The sequence below is a fragment of the Schistocerca piceifrons genome, chromosome X (assembly GCF_021461385.2).
Source record: "Schistocerca piceifrons isolate TAMUIC-IGC-003096 chromosome X, iqSchPice1.1, whole genome shotgun sequence".
NCBI lineage: Eukaryota > Metazoa > Arthropoda > Insecta > Orthoptera > Acrididae > Schistocerca > Schistocerca piceifrons.
The window spans coordinates 891688137-891710399 of record NC_060149.1 but is presented as its reverse complement, the minus strand read 5'-3'; the positions used below and the strand labels follow the sequence as shown (position 1 = coordinate 891710399).

Here is a 22263-nt window from a genome sequence, read left to right as displayed (position 1 = left end):
GATCACCTAGCTGCCGCAATCTGTAAAACTAAAGGAGGTGAGGTCGCAGAAGAGCAAAATCCTTCGCCATCCATCACTACAAAAATGATAGGAAACTACGTCGACATCGTCATGGATGGCCGGCCAGCCCAAGCTCTTGTGGACTCTGGAGCATCATAATCAGTCGTTTCAGAGAAGTACCATCGCCAGTTGCAGAAAACCGTATTCATCAACAACAAGACATCTCTGCTGAAGGTGGCTAATGGGAAATATGTAAAACCTACAGGAAGATGTGTCATTTTTGTGGGTATAAGTGGCCATACACAGCCCTTAGAATTCATTGTCTTACAAGAGTGTAGTCATGACATCATTCTCGGATGGGACTTTTTGAAAGCTTCTCAGGCAATTATAGATTGTGGTCACTCGAAGATTATGCTAGACGAGATGAGATACTGTGGACAGGAAGATGAACATCTGAGTGTCTGGAGACTGTGTGTGCTGGGTGAAGTGATCATTCCTGCGGTCAGTGCTAGAAAGGTAACTGTCATGAGTCATGCCATGTATCAACCCATGGATCTTGTAGTGGAATGTAAGAGAAGCATACCACTGAAGAATAACTTGGTCATCCCAGCCTCTGCCGTCCCGTTTAAGAGTGGATACAGTGAATTGTGGATAGTTAACTGCCGCCAAGAACGGCAGATCCTTCGAAGACACATGTGCGTAGCAAACACTGAGCCATTAACTGAAGAACAGCTGAGGGTCATAGAAACCTCCCATGCCGAGTCTGTGGGCGAAATTAGCGCTACCACTACGAGACAAGATCTTCTAGCTTGACTATCACCAGATTTCACTAAGGAACAACAGAGGAAGCTACTTGCCATTCTACAAGAGTACTCTGAATGCTTCAACCCACAGATGAAGAGGAAATTAGACAAATCGACAGTCAAGCCCCAGATTAGCATTGGAGACCATCAACCAATAAGACAGAGAGCATACCGTGTGTCAGCAACGGAATGTAGTATAATTCATGACAAGGTAGAGAAAATGATGAAGAATGACATAATACAGCCTTTGCAGAGCCCACGGTTATTACCAGTGGTTCTCGTCAGGAAGAAGGATGGCACTTGGAGCTTTATGTTGATTACAAGAAGCTTAAAAAGATAACTAAATAGGACATTTATCCTCTTCCACGAATTGACGATACTCTAGATTGTCTAAAGGTGGCTAAGTTTTTCTCAACCGTGGACATGTACTCGGCATACTGGCAAATCAAAGCAGATGAAGCTGATCGTGAGAAAACTGCATTCGTCACCCCTGAGGGCCTGTATGAGTTTAAGGTAATGTCGTTTGGTTTGTGTAATGCACCAGCAAGTTTTGAATAGATGATGGATAATCTTCTAAGTCACCTGAAGTGGACGATGTGTCTTTGTTATTTAGATGACATTATAGTGTTCTAAGAGACATTTGATGAACATATAAAAAGACTGAGGGCCTTTCTTATGTGTCTCCAACAAGGCTTACTGAAATTTAATCCAAGAAAGTGTCTCTTTGGATCAAAAGAAATCTAAATACTTGGACGCCATGTGTCAAACAAAGCTGTTTGGCCAGACCCAGAAAAGGTGAGATCTATAACAGAATTTCCTATTCCTAAAAGTATTAGAGATGTGAGAAGCTTCCTCAGATTATGTTCTTATTACCGTCGTTTTATCAAAGACTTTTGTATCAAAGCCAGGCCACTCCAAGAGTTGTTAAAAGCTGATGCTACATTTGTCTGGGGTGGTGCTCAACAAGATTCTTTCGATGTGCTGCCAAAAGCTCTGACGACTGACCCTGTACTTGGTCTGTATGATGAGAGAGCACCTACAGAACTACACACAGATGTCAGTGGGTATGGGATCAGTGCTGTTCTGGTGCAAATTTCGGATGGAAAAGAGAAGGTTATAGCCTATGCTTCTAGGACACTTACAAAAGCTGAGAGATACTACTCAACTACTTCTTGTTGTGATCTGAGCCATATGCAAATTTTGACAGTATCTCTATGGAAGGCTATTCACAGTTGTTACAGACCATCATTCACTTTGATGGTTGGCAGGTCTTAAGGATCCAACAGGAAGACTCGCCAGGTGGGCACTACATCTTCAAGAATATGACATTAGCATAGTGTACAAAAATGGAAGAAAACACCTAGATGCCGACTGTCTCTCAAGAATCCCTGTGCAAGACCATCGAGATTTTGATGAAGATAGTGACTGTCTCGCTGCACTCCAGGATCTCTCTGCTGAGCAGAAGAAGGACGCCACGATATCTCAAATTACGCTTGCCTTAAATCGGTCAGAGGGTGTGAAAGGACAATTTAAGGCAGTTAATGGATTACTTTGCAAGAAAAACTTTGATCCATTTGGAAAGAGGTGGCTATCAGTGATTCCTAAACACATGCGCTTAGATGTTCTACAGAAATTCCATGACACACCTGAGGCCAGACATACAATAGAATCTGCAACAGATTTTTGTGGCCAGGTTTATTTAGGAGTGTCCGTCACTGTGTGTCGCACTGTCGAGAGTGGCAGAGGAGAAAGGCAGTTCCTCAGAAACCACCTGGCCGACCACCAGCCGAAACACCTTTCCGGCGTGTTGGGATGGACCTCCTTGAACCATTTCGAATGTCTACTAGTGGCAATAGATGGATTATTGTTTGCACTGATTATCTGACACGCTATGCCATTACAAAAGCCATGAAAACAACCGAAGCATCTGAGGTAGCCAAATTCACTGTGAAAGACATTGTATTAAAACACGGTGCCCCAAGGTCGGTAATTACTGATAGAAGGAAAGTTTTTCAATCGAATCTTGTGACAGAGGTAAACCGTAGGTGCAACATTACTCATCACATGACGACTGCCTACCATTTGCAAATTAACGGGCTTACTGAACACCTTAATAACACCTTGGCCAACATGCTATCAATGTTCGTCAATGTTGAGCAGAGCAACTGGGATGAGGTGCTACCTTTAGTGATGTTTGCCTACAACACTGATAAACATGACAACACAGGATTTACGCCATTTGTCCTCGTGCATGGGAGTGAGCCGACTGCGACGATGGACACTGTGTTCCCGTTACATCCTGATGATGTGGACGATGACTGTATTGGCCAGATGTTAACCAGAGCTGAGGAAGCTTGGCAGTTAGCTCGACTCCGCACGCTGCATGCTCAAGAAAACAATCGCCGAAGGTATGACATGAGCCACAGCCCTGTTGCCTACCAGCCTGGTGACCTCAGGCACTACTTTGGACCTTATAAGGTTGTAAGACAGTTGTCTGATGTTACTTATGAAGTTGAAGATTTCAATCCCGACACAAGACAACGAATGATCAGCGATACGGTCCAAGTCCTTCAAATGAAGCCCTATAAGGATCCTGCAACTCAGGGTAAATTCAAAGCTCCAGTAAAAGGCAACAAGTGGAAAGGTGACGAAGAGTGTGGCAGCAAAAGAAGTTCTAAGAGAATCACTGCCAGTGCAAGAATCAGTCATCAGGAGTTGAGTATGCAGGACTGATGACTTGTGCCCAGACTAGGAGGACATAACACTGAGACGCTGTTCTCTTAAGGAGGGAGCAATGTCACAGACGAAGCTGAGTAGCGCCGTAGTGTAGTGGTTATGATACTAAACTGTTGCATGGAGGGTCGTGACTTCAAAACTCACCTGGACTGTACAATTTTAATTTCTATATTCGGTTCGAGTACATTCTAGAAGTATCCACAAATGTCAAGAATTAATATACTGGAATGGTCTTTAGCTGTACATATACTGTATGTGTTCTGGCCGGAGGCAGTTTGCTCCGCACTCTTATACATGCAAGTGCTGAATAAACCTTCGTTAAGTGAAGCCAGTGTTCGTCATTCATCTAATTACACCTTCTTCTACGTGACAATATCAACAAGGATCTCATTCATATTAAGTGGTAATCTTCCAGCACCTTTTTCAGCTGCTGAATTAATCAGGTGGCAAATGCAACCTATGATGGCAATACCTGGTTGAACTTCCTTCAGAATCACTGAAACCCCATTTTTGTGTCCTATCGAAAGCCACACAGTTTTCAATTGGTATGTTACGAGAATTCAGCCGTGATAACATCAGGTTACCTATGTTTCACCCTGTTGAGTCCCCAACTAATGCTGGTATGGATAGCACAGTGCTCACTACTTTTTCCCATGGAATATCATAGAATGTAAAAACAACAGGGCACAACTTGGCATTCGCATCACTGCTTCCATTCATTGCTAAATAACATGGTTCACTCTGAAGCCACTTAACAACTTCAGATGATGCATTTTTTGCTATCTTATTTACAATGCATGTAGTTTTTGGGCGACCACAGCTATATTTCTCTGCAAATTCTGATGTGGGAAACATCTTTTTAAATAAAGCACCAGCATGATCAGCCACACTTAAGGGCACATTGTGTTCCAACCAGAGGGGAACTAAACAGACCTTGGCCCTAATTAAGTCACTGTAAATGTTTCCAGACTTGGCAAAAAAGGTGTTGATTTCTTGTTATCTTCCTTTGATTTGACATAACTTATGTGTTTATCGCTCTTCACATGATTACTTAAATCATATCTTCCACCATGTGCAAGATTAGTATCACATCCACATACTGTGAAGAAGGCATATTTTTTTTTCCTTTCTTGATTTTAGTATGCACGGAAAATCAACAGAATATGATTATTTAAATGTCTAGAAGTATTGTTTCTTGTTTATTGTTTCTGCAATAGGAATAGAGCATCTGAAAATGTCTAATAAGGGAACCTCCCCATCGCACCCCCCTCAGATTTAGTTATAAGTTGGCACAGTGGATAGGCCTTGAAAAACTGAATCAAGATCAATCGAGAAAACAGGAAGAAGTTGTGTGGAACTATGAAAAAATAAGCAAAATATACAAACTGAGTAGTCAATGTGCAACATAGGCAACATCAAAGACAACCTGAGCTCTAGAGCGCCGTGGTCCCGTGGTTAGCGTGAGCGGCTGCGGAACGAGAGGTCCTTGGTTCACGTCGTCCATCGACTGAAAAGTTTAATTTTTTATTTTCAGACACTTATTATCTGTCTGTCCGTCCGATGCGAGGTAACTGCACCGTAGTATGGGGACGCTACACCTAAACAAACATCGAAACACACACTGTCAGTCGACTACAGCACACGGAAGAGAGAGTATTCCTGCTAACGAGGCTCCCTGACTGGCAGTAGACTGTTCACTACTTTGGACGAGAGTGCATTAAATACGTGAGATGTATTCTGTGGGCAATATGAATCCAGCAAATATAGCTCGCGACTTCAATAACAATCGCACGGTTTTGCAGTGCGCTCGCAAAACACAGACGCTAAACTTATTACAGTGAACAGAGACGTCAGTGAACGAACGGACAGATCATAACTTTGCGAAAATAAAGAAAGTAAAATTTCCACTTGAGGGAAGACTTGAACCACGGTCCTCTAGTTCCACAGCAGCTCACGCTAACCACAGGACCACTGCGCTCCATAGCTCACATTGGCCTTGATGTTGGCTATCTTACACATGGACTACTCAGTTTGTATATTTTGCTTACTTTTTTCATAGTTCCACACAACTTCTTCTTGTTTTCTCGATTGATCTGTGTTCAGTTTTTCAAGGTCATCCACTGTGCCAACTTATAACTAAATCTGAGGGGGGTGCGATGGGGAGGTTCCCTTGTGAGAATGAATATCTCGATATGTACTGAAACATCAAAAGGAACTGGATCACTGAATGTCACATAAAATTTTGACACAAACACTCAAGACAGTCAACACTTCATTGGAAACATGCACAAAAAGTCTTAAACCATTAAATGAAAATGGTACCAACCTTGTGAACAAAGAATATGCACATGGTAAAAAAACACACACATATGGAACGAATGTCATTAGTTCACACATGGTCCAAGAATAAGGGTTAAATCACAACAAGTGAATGGAGCGGAACAAAGAATTTGTGGAGCAGACTCTGTTGACATGTAAGATTCGCATAAAAGAACTGTTATTCTGGCTTTAAATCCAATGATGACACAAACATCACACGATTAAAAGTATCAATCATATCAAAGAATGAGTTATTGCCTATTGTAGACTTGCTTTTAACACATGCAAACAATTGATTATGCAGATGTGGGGTGATTACTGAATGTTAACATTTCAAATTTTTATCCGGGAAGTCATAAAATGACACCGCCCACCCATAAAACCATAAAATTCTACAATTTCCATAAATTTCAGATAAACCACAAAAGTTGGCAGGTTTGCTATTGAGATATGAAATAATGGGAATTTCAAAATTTACTGAAAAGGACTGCAACTATTATTAGCTTGATATTTCACTAAACAAAATAAATTCAACAGTGATCCAAGTGCTGTTATATTTTTATTTTGAAGCTAAAAATTCTATTTTCTTTTTACATTTCAGTTTGTAATATTGTTTCCAGATAAATTAAAGCTGTAAAGCCATTTATACAGTACATTAAAAAGTATACCTATGAAGGTAAAGGGAAACCACCTGTGCCATAATTTACACTACTTAAGCTATAAACTAAATAAAAAATAATAATGATCTGTTTACATTCATTCAACTAACCTGATACTGTTTTGGGATGAAAGCATCGATAATAGTTTCTTGAAGCTTCAGCTCCCTGGTCAGGCTGAATACACTGTCCAGAAGTCCTTCCATTTCTCGCTGTTGTTCGTGCCGCAAGTCATTTAGTTCTGCTTTTGCAGCCATCAACATGGCAAACACTTTCTTCAACTTTTTAGTTTTTCCAGCAGCTTCCTCTTGTAAACTCGAATAACGTTCTTCCATGTCAATTAATTCTGCCTGTCGGAAGAAATTTTTGTCACTAACAATATGAATGAACACTCCTAGTGGTTTCACTAAAATAAGTGGAATGTTGTCCTACCAACTAACTGGCGGAAACTTCTACATGGTTTTGCAAAGTGTGCATACACACTGAAATTATATCATAACTTTAACAAACAAATAAAAATAATCATGTTTTTATTAGAAGTCAAAGCGAGATTTATTAAACACCCAGAAATTAATAAAAGTATTTGAATTAAGAAATAATGGAACTTGGGAGAAAAGTAAAATTTATTATATGAATTACTCTCAATAATGAGTGAAATGACCATGCAGAGCTACACGTACTTATGCACAGATCACTAGATAGCCTCTTTGTGGCAAGAACTACCAAACTGCTTTTGTGGCAATGGGGACCAGGCTCCAGGTAACCAACTTCCACACCAGTTCAGTTGGCAACATTACGGCTGAATGTCGAGGCCAAGGAACATTTGGTATCCCATGTTCCTTGCCTACATCTTAGACAATATAGCATACATAGGGCTGGGTTTATATCATGTCATTCCAGTACCATATAATACCAAATATCCTTAGGGACCCTCAGCAGTTGTAGTTTAACAAGCTAAACTGTACTTTGCAATAAAAGAATCAGATGCCACACAATCAAACCTGTTGTACTTGGGATGGATGGTTGAGTGAATGGGGAAGACTAAGTAGACAACAACAGAAGAGAGAAATGTAAAAAGGAAATAGGTGACAAAAACTACATACATACTGTAGAAAAAGTTCCCTTTTGTGTAGTTCGAATTTTCTATTGTTTGAAGACAAAAACAGCCTACATGGTGAATCACACATCATGGGTCCCCAATATTATGCTGAAACGCATTTTGCAACCAAGTGCTGTGTGTTAACTGTGCAATCTTAACTGAGAGTGCAGTAGTTGCATTACATTTGATATATCCCAGGAGTAATCACAGTAATTTTCATATCAAGACAAAGGCCTCACCAGTGATAGGAAATGCATATGGTAAATTTGACATTTTCCGTTGGAGAGTAAAACGAAAAATTAATTATTTCATTCCTAAGATTAGGAGCTACCCAAAGTTATAATTTCTAGGGCCTACCATCAAGTGAGATTTGTATATTTCAATATGCATCATACATATTTTTTTTTATGATTTAAAATTTCGTTTGAGGGACATACTACCAGACAGGAATCTAAGTTCAGGGAACCACAGAAAACCTAAATCAGAACAAATGGACCAGGATTTTAACTTCACGGTTCAGAGCCCACTATATCAGATGGTATAGTAAGTAACTACCAAAATGTCATCCATTTCTTTTTCCAATTCCAACGCTCAGTTACAATTTATAAATTTTATGAAAAATTTGCCATGCCAAAAGCACAGCTCTTTCATCTGGTGCAGACAATTAATCATTAGTGCGATTGAATGCTTTAATAAGCAACTACAAGATGTAACTCTTCAGGCTTTTCCGGCGAGATCTTGACATGTGGAATAATCGGGTCTACTGCCGGATGTTTGTGTCACTCTGGCACAATATTTCGGCCACGTAACTCGTTGCCTTGCCTTGCCTTGCAACGAGTTACGTGGCCAAAATATTGTGCCAGAGTGACACAAACATCTGGCAGTAGGTCCGATTATTCCACATGTCAACTACAAGAATCATTAAAGATAAGATTTAGACAAGATTTTATATTACAACCCGGTGTACCAGAATGAAAAATAATTATTTCAGAAAATAACAATACACAGTTGTACTGCTCATGAGAGACAAGATAAAACAGCTGAATTTGCTTGTTCTGAATCAAATCATTATCAAAAATTTACTTGTGTGGCATGCCATTCTGCACCTACATTATGTAGATGTAGTCTACATCTACATGTGCAATTCAAGCTTAACTGCCTGGTGGAGGGTTCATCAAATCACCTTCACAATATTTCCCTACGGTGCTACTTTCGAACAAAAAGTGGGAAAAATGATAACATATATCTTTTCAGGTGATCTCTGAGTTCTCTTATTTTACAATGATGATCATTTTTCCTTTTGTAGATGGATGGATGCCATCAAAATATTTCTGCATGCAGAAGAGAAATTTGCTGACTGAAATTTCATAAAATGATCTCACTATAATGAAAAATGCCTTTGTTTTAATGATTGCCACCCAAACTCTCATATCATATCCATGACACACACTATTTTGTGTTGTTGCCTCTTCTAAGTGTTCTGCCAATAAAACATAGTCTTTTGGTTTGTCTTCCCCACACAATTATCTGTGTGATTATTCCAGTTTAAGTTACTTGTAATTGTTATCACTAGGTATTTAGTTGAACTGACAGCCTTCAAATTTGTGTAGTTTATGGTGTAATTGGAATTTAATGGATTTCTTTTAGTACTTTCTTTTAGCACTCATGTGCATGACCTTACACTTTTCATTATTCAGGGTCAACAGCCACTTTTTGCACCATACAGGTACCGTGTCTAAATCAGTTTACAATTGGTTTTGATCTTCTGATGACTTTACAAGTGGTATATGACAGTGTCATCTGCAAACAAACCAATATGGTTGCTCAGCTTGTCTCCTAAATTGTTTATATACATTAAGAACAGCAGAGGATCTGAACCCTTCCTTGGAGAATGCCAGCTATCACGTCTGTTTTACTCAATGACTTTCCATTAATTACTACCAACTGTAGCCTTGCTGACGGAAATCAGGAATTTAGTTGCACAAATGAGATGACAGTCCAACAGTCCATAGACAAGCAACTTAAGCAGTTGTACATGATTGCTAAGTATGGAGTTATTATATTAGTGTGCTCTGAAAGGAATGTAATTGGTATACAATCTGAACCAGAAGACTTGTCCTTATTAAGTGATTTGAGTTGCTTTCCTACACCAAGGATATCTACTTCTAAGTTACTCATGTTGGCAGCTGTTCTCATTTAAAATTCTGGAACATGTACTTCATCTTCTTCAGTGAAGGAATTTCGGAAAACCATATTTAGTAACTCTTCTACAGTGTCATCAGTAACATTACAATCGCTATCTCACACTGAAGCTACATATTGTCTCTTGTTACTGGTGTACTTTACATGCAACCAGAATATTTCTTTGTATTTTCTGCCAGATTTCAAGACACGAGTTTCGTTTTGGAAACTATCTCACATTGAAGTCCACATCAAAATTCAAGCTTCTGTAAATTGCTAATCTTGTGCATTTTATGTTCTTTTATACTTGGCATGCTTTTATCATCACTTCTGTAAAAATGTTCTGGCCTGTTTTATATACCATGAAGGATCAGTTCTGCCTGTTACTAATTTATTTGACATAAATCTCTCAACTCTGTCAATATCATTTCCTTGAATTTAAGCTGCATCTGGACTACACATACATAGTTCAGAAGGAGTGGAGACTGTAAGGAATGCATGAAACAAATTTTTATGTGCTTTTTTAAACAGATACATTTTATATATTTTGTGTTTATTTTTTATGTATCTGGAGGTAACTTTATATAGTCTTGCTGCAAACTGCACTAGATACCTTATTTTTCACAATCATTTACACTTTAAGTGGGCTTGTGAACTAATTGCTCAATATAATTTTAGGAGAATGTATTTATCACCAACATATCAAGGGCAGATTGAAGTCACAACCAACTATAACTGTATGAGAGAGGTACTTAACCAATCTGAGATGATCCTCATTGTTCCTTTGAACTTTTCAGCAACTGTATCATCCGAGTCATGGGGTCAGTAAAATGAACCAATTATTAATTTATCCTGGTTTTCATGTATAACCTCTGCTCATACTAACTCCTAAGAACTATCTACATCATTGATTTTGTTACAAGATAAACTACTTCTAACAGCAATAAACATGCCATGAACAACTGTATTTAATTTACCCTTTCTGAACATCGATCCTCTGTAAAAATGTCAACTGAACTCATCTTTGACATTAGCCAGCTTTCAATACCCATTACAATTTGAGCTTTAGTGCTTTCTATTAGAGCTTAGTACTTTGGTTGTTTTCCAAGACAGCCACAACAATTTATGACTATAATACCTACTGTTCCTTGGTCTACTGTCGTCCTGCATCTGACCTGCAACTTCTAAGACTGAAGCCCTTTTTATTCTTTTCCGAGGACCTCTAACCTAAAAAACTGCCCACTCCAGTTCACACAGCCCCCACTACCCATGCAGCTGCCTCCATTGTGTAATGGACACCTGACCCATTAAGCAGAATTCGATACCCCACCACCCTATGGTGCAAGTCAAGAAATCTGCAAGCTACACAGTTGCAGAACCATCTGAGCCCCTGATTCAGACGCTCCACTCAGCTTTGTACCAAAGATCCGCCATCAGTCCTATTGATGATGTTACAGATGATGAGCTCTGCTTCATCTCACAAGTAAGACTGGCAGTCTTTACCTATTCAGGTATATGCCAGAAACCAGAGATCTTCTCTTCAGATCCAAAGCAACACACACCACCGACACGGGCCACCACCGACATGGGCCACGACATCTAAATCTACATATGTACACCACAACCTACCGTATGCTGTGTGGCAGACAGTATCCTGTACTACTATTAATCATTCCCTTTTCTGTTCCACACAGAAATAGAGCAAGGGAAAAACAACTGTCTATATGACTCTGTACTAGCCCTAATCTCTCTAATCTTATCTTTGCGGTCCTTGTGCAAAATATACATTGGCAGCAGTAGAATTGTTCTGCAGTCAGCCTCAAATTCTGGTTCTCTAAATTTTCTCAATAGTGCTCCTAGAAAACACCACCACCTTCCCTCCAGTGACACCCATTTGAGCTCCCAAAACATCTTCGTAATACTTGTGGGTTGTTCGAATCTACCAATAATTGGTTCGGTATCTTCCTTTAATCCAGGCTGGTGCTGATCCCAAACACTAGCAGCACTCAAAAATGTGTCGCACTAGTGTCTTATATGATATTTCCTTCGTAAATGAACTACTCTTTCCTAAAATTATCCCAATAAACTGAAATCGCACGTTTGCCTTCCCTACTACAATCCTTACATGCCCATTCCATTTCATACTGCTTAGCGAAATTATGCCTAGATATTCAACTGGCGCAACTGTGTCAAGCAGCACACTACTAATGCTGTATCTAATGTTATAGGTTAGTTTTTCCTACTCATCTGCATTAACTAACATTTTTCTACCTTTATAACTAGCTGTCATTCATCACACCAACTAGAAATTTTGTCTAAGTCATCTTGTATCTGCACTATTGGCACCATCCAGTCAGCTGCACTTTCAAATATGAGTGCCGCCAGTTATGCCACCGCATTTCCTACAGCCACCACCGTGGCACGAGAATGCTGCCATGAACGATTATGCTGCTGCCAATGAAATGCATACATGCATCCCCTCGCTGGAGCTCCAGCTGCGGGTGTACTTAAGTTTGACCATTCATGCACTGGCCCCTTTCTGTGTGTTTGCCGGATGAATAACATTTACAGACTTTCATAGTAGCCAGGGCTTGACATATTCTGAATAGATATTGTATTTAAGAGTGACAGATTTATAAATCTTTTCCATCAGTATATATTTCCACATTGCAATCTTCTGTTACTAACTGACGCTGCAAATACAGCAACAAAATAATGTATTATTTTTACTATTTGACATTAGATGTCAAATAAATTAATATCTGAATTCTCTGTTCATGAACATCATCTGTTCCTCGTTCCTGCATGAACTAAAGAAGCACATGCCATTTATTTATTTAATCGTATGGCAAGGGCCGCCCATCGGGAAGGCCGTTTGCCAGGTGCCGGTCTTTCAATTTGACACCACTTCGGCGACCTGCAGTCGATGAGGATGATAGGATGATGATTAGGACAGCACAACACCCAGTCCCTGGGCAGAGAAAATTCCCTGACCCTGCCAGGAATCGAACCCAGGCCAGAGGATTAACAATCCGTCATGCTGACCATTCAGCTACCATGGGCGGACAACACATACCATACAAGGAAGACATAACAGTATCCTCCTACAGTCACTCAATGACGACACCTTCCTATACAGCACAGCATCATATGCAAGCAGCTGCAGACTACAGCTTACTCTGTCTGCCAGATAATTTATGTATATCAACAATAACAGATGCCCCTTTCACACTGCCCTGGGGCACTCCTGATGATACCCTTGTCTCTGATGAACACTTGCCATTGAGGACAACATACTGGGTTCTGTTACTTAAGAAGTCTTCGAGCTGCTCACAAACCTGGAAATCTATTCCTTAAGCTTGTACCTTTGTTAACAGTTGGCACTGTGGCACTGCGTCAAATGCTTTTGGGAAATCTAAGAATACGGAATCTGCCTGTTACTCTTCATCCATCGTTCACCGGATCTCGTGTGAGAAAAGGCAAGCTGAGTTTCGCACGAGTGACAATTTCTAAAATCGTAATGATTTGTGGACAGAAGTTTTGATCCCGCAAGGAAATTTATTATATTAAAACTGAGAATAAGTTCAAGGATTCTGCAGCAAACTGATGTTAAAGGTATTGGTCTGTAAATTTGTGGGTCCGTTCTTTTAGCCTTCCTTTGTACAGGAGTCACGTGCTTAGTACTTTGTGCTGGGAAAGAGATTTGCAATAAATGGTATCTAAGTAAGGGACTAATGCTGTCGAGTACTCTTCATAAAACCGAATTGGGATTCCATCAGGACTTGTGCCTTATTTGCTTTCAACTCTTTCAGTTCTCTCTCTCTCTCTACACCAGGGATGCTTATTACTGTGTCCTCCACATGGGAGTCTGTGTGATCGTCAAATGATAGTATGCCTATACGATTCTCCTGTATGAACAATTTCTTAACTGCAAGATTTAAAACTTCGGTTTTACTTTTGCTGTCTCTACTGCCATACCAGACTGGTCAATGAGTGACTTTATAGATGCCTTAGACCCACTTAGCAATTTTATGCAGGCTCAGAATTTTCTCGGATCTCAGCAAGATCTACTGCTAAAGTGTGACAGGGGTAGTTATGTAAGCTTCGCACATCAATCTTTTTACGGACACATGAATTTCTATTAACTTCACCTGTGGAACTACTCAGGTCCCCCCCCCCCCCCCCCCCCTCGCAGTATGCACGCATCGTGCACACTGGACTTCTTCCCCTCCTTGGCAGTCATATCTCTAAGGAGCTCCATTACATGCCTAACACTGGAGGTCCCAACTACCAATAATCCCACCCTCTGTGACTGCCTGTAACTTGCAGGCCGAGGCACTTCCTCCAGAATAGGACACACTGCACCTGGTTCAGACAAACTGGCTAGGCCTTTTCTCAGGAGTCTTTCACTGTCTTCCACACCTCAGAATGACCTCCAACTTGACCACCGGTGATGGGGTGGGCCAATCAGTGGGTACATGGGATGTGCTGGATGTCCCTTGGATCACTACAACTCACGCTCCATAGTGATGCCCATTGGCAACATCCTCAAGCTGTGTGACCGAAACTAGCAACACCTGGAGTTGTGAGCAAAGGGTCACCAACACAGCCTGCACCCGAACATAGCAATCACAGTACCTATACATACTAAAGACAGCCGAACTCTGCACTACACAGTTATTAAAACACATGACTATGATTGATAAATATACAAACACGCAAGAAATTTATGAATTAAATTATTAAGCACGCATACTAACTTCTTTCTGTTGTAATTGCTGTTTCAGATGTTCCTCTTTACGGCGCCTTTCTTCAAGTTCACGTGCTGAAGCTTCTAAAAGTTGCTGCTGAAGTTCAGCCTTTTCCAAGAGATTTTCACCTCCAACAAGTATTTTCTTTTCTAGTTTATACAATTTATCACGTAGGGCTTCATGTTCCTTCCTAATTAAGAACAGAGTAAAAAATTAAACAAAAATACCACAACAATTAAAACAGTGTCCTAATTAAGAATGGAATTAAAAATTAAACAAAAATACTACAACAATTAAAACAGTGTCTCGAAAATTTCCTTCACTTAAATTTTGTCTATGTCTGTTATCTTCATTATCATGAGTAATCTTCGTTACATGAGTAATGCGTAAATAAGTTTTTGGTCTTGGGTAATAGAAGTGACATCAGGCTTAGTTACCAAGAGGGTAAATTACAATACACTGGCCCACTCATGACAAATTCAGTAGATCATGCAAATGTGACCTGTAGCCAGCTACAATTCCCTTGCGTACACTTAAAATAATGGCTGAGCCAGGCAATAGGACATCAACTAACAGAATTCATCAAGAAACATATAAATTTGTGTCTAATGTGATGGTTTGTTGCTGCAAAAAGGAAAGCTGAAAAACCTATTTAAAAGCTCTTCTGTTTTATAATTATAATATACCACAGCATTTAAAAAACAAGTTAATTAATTTCAGAATAGGAGTACGGCCAAATGTGGCTGATCGTGAATAAAGTTACAGGAAGTAGTTCACTGTGTGTTAGCCAGGTACAAAATGGCTGAGGATGTGGATCATACATCACCTTCTAAATCTAACAGCAATGTATAATTGTTGCTGTGAGCAGAAAGTGCTATTAAAATTAATTTACTTCAATGAACAAGGTTAAATTTGGTAAAATACATGGATAATCAACAAGATGAATTAAGATATATGGGTGATTCAGTTTTAGGCTCTTTCTTGGCACATTCATTGGACGAGCATCCCAAAATGTGCCTTTCAAAATCCCACATGAATGAAAATATGATAGTATATGGGCTGTGACAATAAACTTGTTACATAAGTAGTGTAAGGGTCACAGGCTTGGACGCAGCCGCCACGCGAGGGTACGACTGTGAGCTGATGTTATCATTGAATGCTGGTGAACTGCGGTGTCAGCATACGCTGGCTGCAGAGTACCCCACATGTACAGTAGTCATGTTGTGTCGCTGGTTGCCTGCACGGGCAGAACAGTTTCCAACACGTGTGGTTCCGACATACAATTATGTCTTTTCCGATTCACAATGGAGTATTGACAAATTCGTATTTGTTCGTGATAAGATGTCAGACACAGTTATGACAGGTCAGTGTAGTGAGCACTTTATTATAAATGTCTTCATAGAAATAAAATGGTGATGGCTAATAACTCGTAGTTCACGTATTTCTGTACCTCATGGACCCAATGCCCACAATAATCCTGACAAATACCAAGGGAGACACTCAGCCAAGGATACAAACCTCATACACGCCTTATAGAAGTGGTTTCAGAAGTGGGATCAATTATGGAAATCCTACAGTCCTGATGAGGTGCAGCAATATGTGAACTTCTTCCGGAAATGCCCGAGTTCCTGGCATATCTCCATGGCGAATCAACAGCAGCAACATGGAAGTCATCCGACGACATGGGGTTATCCAACGCTAGAATTCACGTTAGTCTAGTCAAATTTGGCTACAATACAAAAGGCAGTGATGGATTTATAAAACTTTTGCTGTAATAGAGTGATTTTGCTGGTGTATGGCAGAATCTAATTCTGGTGACACGGTCAATCCCCAAAACATTATAAATAATTTGTGAAAAGAGACTGAATGGTTAAAAGCAGACAGAAATGAGTGCAGCCTTTCACATGACTTGTCAAATGATAGCTCTTGCAGTGCTGGCCCAATAAAGAATTTCTCATTATTGCCATGAGTACCAGTGTTTAGCAGTAAACCTGAGGAAGACATAAAAGTATTCTTCCATAAACTTGAAGGAGCTGCCTTGTTGGGTTTGTGAACTGATTCAGATACATTAGCAGTTGCTAAATTAAGAATTCAGGGAGCCGCAGCACAAGATTTCATCAGCGCAGAGCCCACTTGTGTGAAATCAGAAGATTAAAATGAATTCAGAGAGACAGTTGTTCAGATATTCAAACGCAAAAATGCTATCAGATTCTGCAGAGAGCAACTCCATAGCCTGCAGATGCGACGGGATGAATCTATTGAGAAGTTTGCTGACAGAATTTGAAACACTAATGCTCAAACATATGAGCTGCTCAAAGATGAGAATAAGAGGAGGAGGAGGAGATTAGTGTTTAACGTCCCGTCGACAATGAGGTCATTAGAGACGGAGCGCAAGCTCGGGTGAGGGAAGAATGGGGAAGGAAATCAGCCGTGTCCTATCAAAGGAACCATCCCGGCATTTGCTTGAAGCGATTTAAGGAAATCACGGAAAACCTAAATCAGGATGGCCGGAGACGGGATTGAACCGTCGTCCTCTCGAATGCGAGACCAGTGTGCGATGAGAATAAGAATTGCATTCAGCTGTTTGAAGCAGATCAGAGAGCTTTAGACACATTCATACACGGGTTGTTGGTTGGTTTGTGGGGGTTGAACGGACCAGACTAAAAAGGTCATCGGTCCCTCACAGGTTGTATGGCAACGAAGTAAGCAAAGCAGTCAGATTGGTGCAACATAAGACCTCTCAGGAAGCAGTAAAAGCAGCTGTTAGCTTCATGGAAGCAATTAAAAGACGGCCAAATGATATATGAAAAGAAGAGCATCGTGTATTCAACAGACATGCAGAATGTTGCAGATGTAACAAGCCTGGTCATAAACGTACAGATTGTAAGAAAAAATTACTTTGCTACAACTGTGGGATACAGGGCCACGTATCAAAAGAGTGCCACAATAACAGAAATAGTAATGCGAGGAACAGACAACTTGGCAGATCATTAAATAAGGATGGGGACATATGAGCCACCACATCGTCTGCCCCCTGCCTGAGACAGGGCAGACTTTATTCTTGTTAGCTCAACTGAAAATCATATTGACAATGACTTTGTGATAGGTGCTGTATATCGTGGATGACAGATCAAGCTACTTATTGGCACAGGAGCACAGACCTCACTGAAGTGGAGTTACATTGACAAAAGGAATAAGTTAAGACTGCCACAGCTAAAGGTCCACATGTTAAATGGCGATAATTTACATAACCAAGGAGAGGTTAGCATAAAATTATGTTTAAGCTAAGAAAAATACATGGCAAGGGTGCAAGTAGTTACAAATAATGAAACGCACTATGACGGTGTACTTGGATTTGATTTCTTGGCTGCTAACGAGGCAGAAATATTTGTCGCAGATAGAAGAATCAGACAAGGCTGTAGAAACTACAACCTAGGAAATCAGTCTTCAGATTATACTCAAAGAAGCAGCAACACTGACATTGTGGAATTGATCAATCCAATCGACACATCAGTTCAAACCCTCCAAGTCGATGTACAGATTGATCAGCCTCCGCAAATTCAGCAGAGTCAGATAAATGTGAGTTACTGGACAAAATGCATTGTTATGTTGCCAGAAGTGTTGGAGTAGCCACAATGGTGAGACAGAATGTAGCTAGAGTCCCAATAACAGTAACGAACATGAGCAATGAAGATATTGTATTGCCACAAAGAACAAAAGTTGCTGAAGTATCGAGCATAAGTAAAAGTGATGTACAGATTCCAAATGAAGTTTCAAAAGTTGCAGTTACAAAGACAGATTTTTTCTAGTAGTACTGAAAAATTGCTGTCAGGAGTCGAAATTAATAATGAAATAAAGAGCAAGATTTGGCAAAAGATAGAACATTTGACAGTTGAAGACCACAAGATTTTAGCACCTATTTTATTGGAGTAAGCAGATCTTTTCCGAGAACGTTGATATTTACCTGTCACTCATCTGGTTCAGTATCGTATATATACTAGAAATGCAGCACCGATCACTCAGAGACCTTACAGCATACCATTTAGTCAGAGAGAGCTGGTAGAAGAAACAGTTAAAGAACAATTGGAAACCAGAATTATAGGACCAAGAGAGCCTGCATATCAACCATGGTGTTCACCAGATGTCACTGTTAAGAAGAAATCTGTTTCTGGAGAACCACATTTCTGTTTTTGTGTGGATTATCTTGCTCTGAATGCAGTAACCACCCTAGATATTTACCCCTTACCAAACCAGATAGAAACCCTAGATTACCTGGGCAGATGTCAAATTTTTTTGGTTTGTGATCTAACAAGTGGATACCATCAGCTGACAGTGCATCCAGATGATCCAGTGAGAACTTTTTTGTTTGTTACAACTACAGGAGAGCATAAATACTTGCATATGCATCTGAGCTTCGCAATGAGCCAGCCACCTTTCAACGCCTGATAGATTCCATTTTACGAGGGCTCACACCAACACAAGCTCTTGCACACTTCAACAAAATAATAATTTTCGGTGAAAACATGAAGCAGCATACTGAGAAACTTCAAGCAGTTTTCAAGGGAATAAGAAGCGCAAATATGTCCTTGTCAATAGATAAATGTCACTTTGCACAAAATCAAGTGAACTACCTTGGACATGTTATAACTAGTGAAGGTGTCTGTCCTGATCCAAAATTAACTGAAGTTGTCACGAATTTTCCGGAACAATTGAACTTAAAGGAATTGCAATCATTCTTGGGATTAGCAAATTTTTATAGGTGTTTCATAGCTGGTTATGCAAATATAGCACATCCAATGACACAGCTACTAAAGAAGGGAATCACATTCAATTAGTCAACAGAATGCACAAAGGCAATGAAAGAACTTAAAACTGCCCTAACCACAGCTCCAGTGTTAGCCTATCCAGGTTACAGCAGGCCCTTCACTATTTCAACAGATGCTTCAAATTTCGCTGCCGATGCTCTTTTATCTCAAGAAATTGATGGCCGTGAACATCCAATGTCATTTGATTTCCAACAATTAAACAAAGCAGAATGTAATTACACTACAATAGAAAAGGAGCTTTGCGCTTTGGTTTTTGGTATAACACATAACATATGTTTTTTGACAGGCAGAGAATTCACAGTTATTACAGACCATGCCGTGCTTAAATGGCTATTGAGCTTAGGACTAACAAGGTGGGCTTTGAGACAGAGGGAGTTTCAGTTTAAAGTTATTCATTGACCTGGTAAACTACACGTAAATTCTGATGCAACAAGCCAAAAGGTACGTGTCTGTTTTGCAATAAGTCGCAAGGAAGAGTTAAAAGCGGCTCACGAGAAGGACTCACAATGCAAAATATGGAAAAAGATCAATGTTTTGTTGAAATAGATGCGCTGCTGTACAAGATCACTATTAAAGGAAAACACCTAGTTATTCCAGAAAGCATGAGAGAGCAAATCATGACAGAACAACATGACTCTTTATTATCTGGACATTATGGTAAGAAAGCAACAAACATTAAAATAGCTGAGATATATTGGTGGTCAACACATACAACTGATGTTTCTGAGTTTGTTTGAAAATGTGATTCCTGCAACAGACGGAATAACTCAGGAAAAATTAAGGCACCATTACAAGAACTGCCACAGATTAGTGAACTATTCAAAAGAGTTGGATATGATGTTGTTGGACCTTTGCCTAACACTAAAGTTGGGAATAAATACATATTGATCATGTTAGATTACTTCTCCAGACATCATCTCATGATACCAATACGTGATCAGAGTGCTGAAACTGTGGCTAAGGTTTTTGTAAAATAGGGCATTCTGAAGTTTGGATCACCTTTAAGTATAATCAGTGACCAAGGATCAAATTTCATAGGGAATTGCTTAAACAGACGTGTAATATAATGCAAATAACACAACTAAGAACTACACTAGCACACCCAGAAAGAAACGGACGCGTTGAGTGAGTTCACAGAACAGTCATTAAGATGGCTAGCCACTACATAGGTAGCAAGCATGACAATTGGGATGTAAGTCTTCTGTACATCATGAGCGCATACAATGCAAAAATGCACTGGCCTAAGTCCATACGGAATTGTATATGGAAGAAAGATGCATTCCCCCTTGGACTTTGCACAATTGGCCACTAGAATCGGCACTGAATATGAGAAGGAATTAGCACGCAAACTAAAGGAGGCATGGAAGGGAGTGAAACAGTGAAATCATCAATCTTTTCTGCAGCAAGCGAAACAACACGTTCGCAAGCAGTTGAACCACAGTACCGAGTCGGAGATTCTGTCTACCCAAGCAATGTGGTGTTAAAGAAGATCAGGTCAAAAAGTTTAAGATGTTTTGGAAATGACCATATCTGATCTTGGAGGTGTTGCCACCAGTCACTCTTAAGCTCCAACTGCCTTTTTGTTCGACTGTCATTCATATCAATCGTGTAATGCCATTTCTGGGTATACTTCCTGTAGCATCATGAGACGACGACGAGGACTGGCCTATGGGCCGACCAGCTGTTCCTAAATCCATGACACAAGCAGTGCGAGGTTGCAGTCCAGACTTCGATTCTGAGGTGTCGCTATACATTGAGTGATCCAGTCCCAGACACCACTACTATCTGTGTAGACATGTGCAGTGGGAGTGAGTGTAAAACGTGTTTATTTCTCAGCCATGTGCATATATGAATGTGTTGTGCAAATACAGATTGCAACTATTACATGAAGTGTGCAAGTGTAACTAAATCTTATTCCACAGGTTACCGCAAGAGACACATTTGTATTATATTCACTGTTTAATTCTAGTGTTCAGAAATAATTAACCATGTTTACTATAATTCTAATTTTTACTATGACAATGTGTTCCATTAATGCTACAGTAGTAGTACCACAGACAACAGGTGTTTTGTTTGAACCACAATCAGATATGGTAGTTTCAACAAATTATGCTATGCTTGTATATAAATACAATTTGAGTGAGATTCGACGACAATTCAATTCTGTTAAGAAGCAAATTGATTTGATTCATTCAGTCAAAGATAATGACATAGTTTTGGAAATGGGAACATCTTGGTATAACAATTAGATTGCCGCCAAAATGCAGGCAGAGTCTACATTTGCTAATTATGAAAAAGACACTGATTGTTTCTTAAACCTTTTGTCACACAATATCTTGATTAAGCACAAAGATGCCTAGTTTGATCTTAAACAACGTTCTGAAGGTATAATTTACTCTTTCAATTCAACTCTCAATATCACATTTAGATGTACAACTTCTGGTACACTGGATAAACCTTTCACACTCAAATCACACGGTAGTGGATTAATTTTAAATGCCACTCATTGTGATTTATCATGTGACCTGTTTGATATGCCTCCTGTATTGCCAACTACTTTTCATAGAGCTGGAAAGTTTCCAGTAATGAGAATGTTACCAGTTTATCGTATCATACATACTAGCATATGCAAATCATTCCCTGTTCAGTTTTCCCAAGGATAATGATTTAATTATGGATATCCAAGAAGATATGATGACTACTAACAATGAGTTGAATTTCATTCAAGTAGCAAATCGGATTAAGTCTTCTGAATCTTCAAATAATGTTAATCCATACTTAATTGTCAGTATCGTGTTCTTCTTACTTTTATTAATGTGTCTTGTGTCTACAGCGAATATCATGTACCAACTGGTGACGCTGAAAGCCCGCTAGTCAGTACCAATTGTTACT

The 22263-nt window shown here is 39.7% G+C and overlaps 1 protein-coding gene across 1 annotated transcript in view; it reads right to left on the bottom strand.

Annotated features, from left to right (window-relative positions):
- LOC124723005 (kinesin-like protein KIF3A) overlaps nucleotides 1-22263 on the bottom strand; it is a 116300-nt gene that overhangs the window by 19417 nt on the left and 74620 nt on the right. The window contains exons 10-11 of the mRNA XM_047248182.1: nucleotides 14555-14735; nucleotides 6628-6864 (exon numbers count right to left, since the gene is read on the bottom strand). Of these exons, the coding sequence (XP_047104138.1) occupies nucleotides 6628-6864; nucleotides 14555-14735 (418 nt within the window). The remainder of the gene's footprint in view (nucleotides 1-6627; nucleotides 6865-14554; nucleotides 14736-22263) is intronic.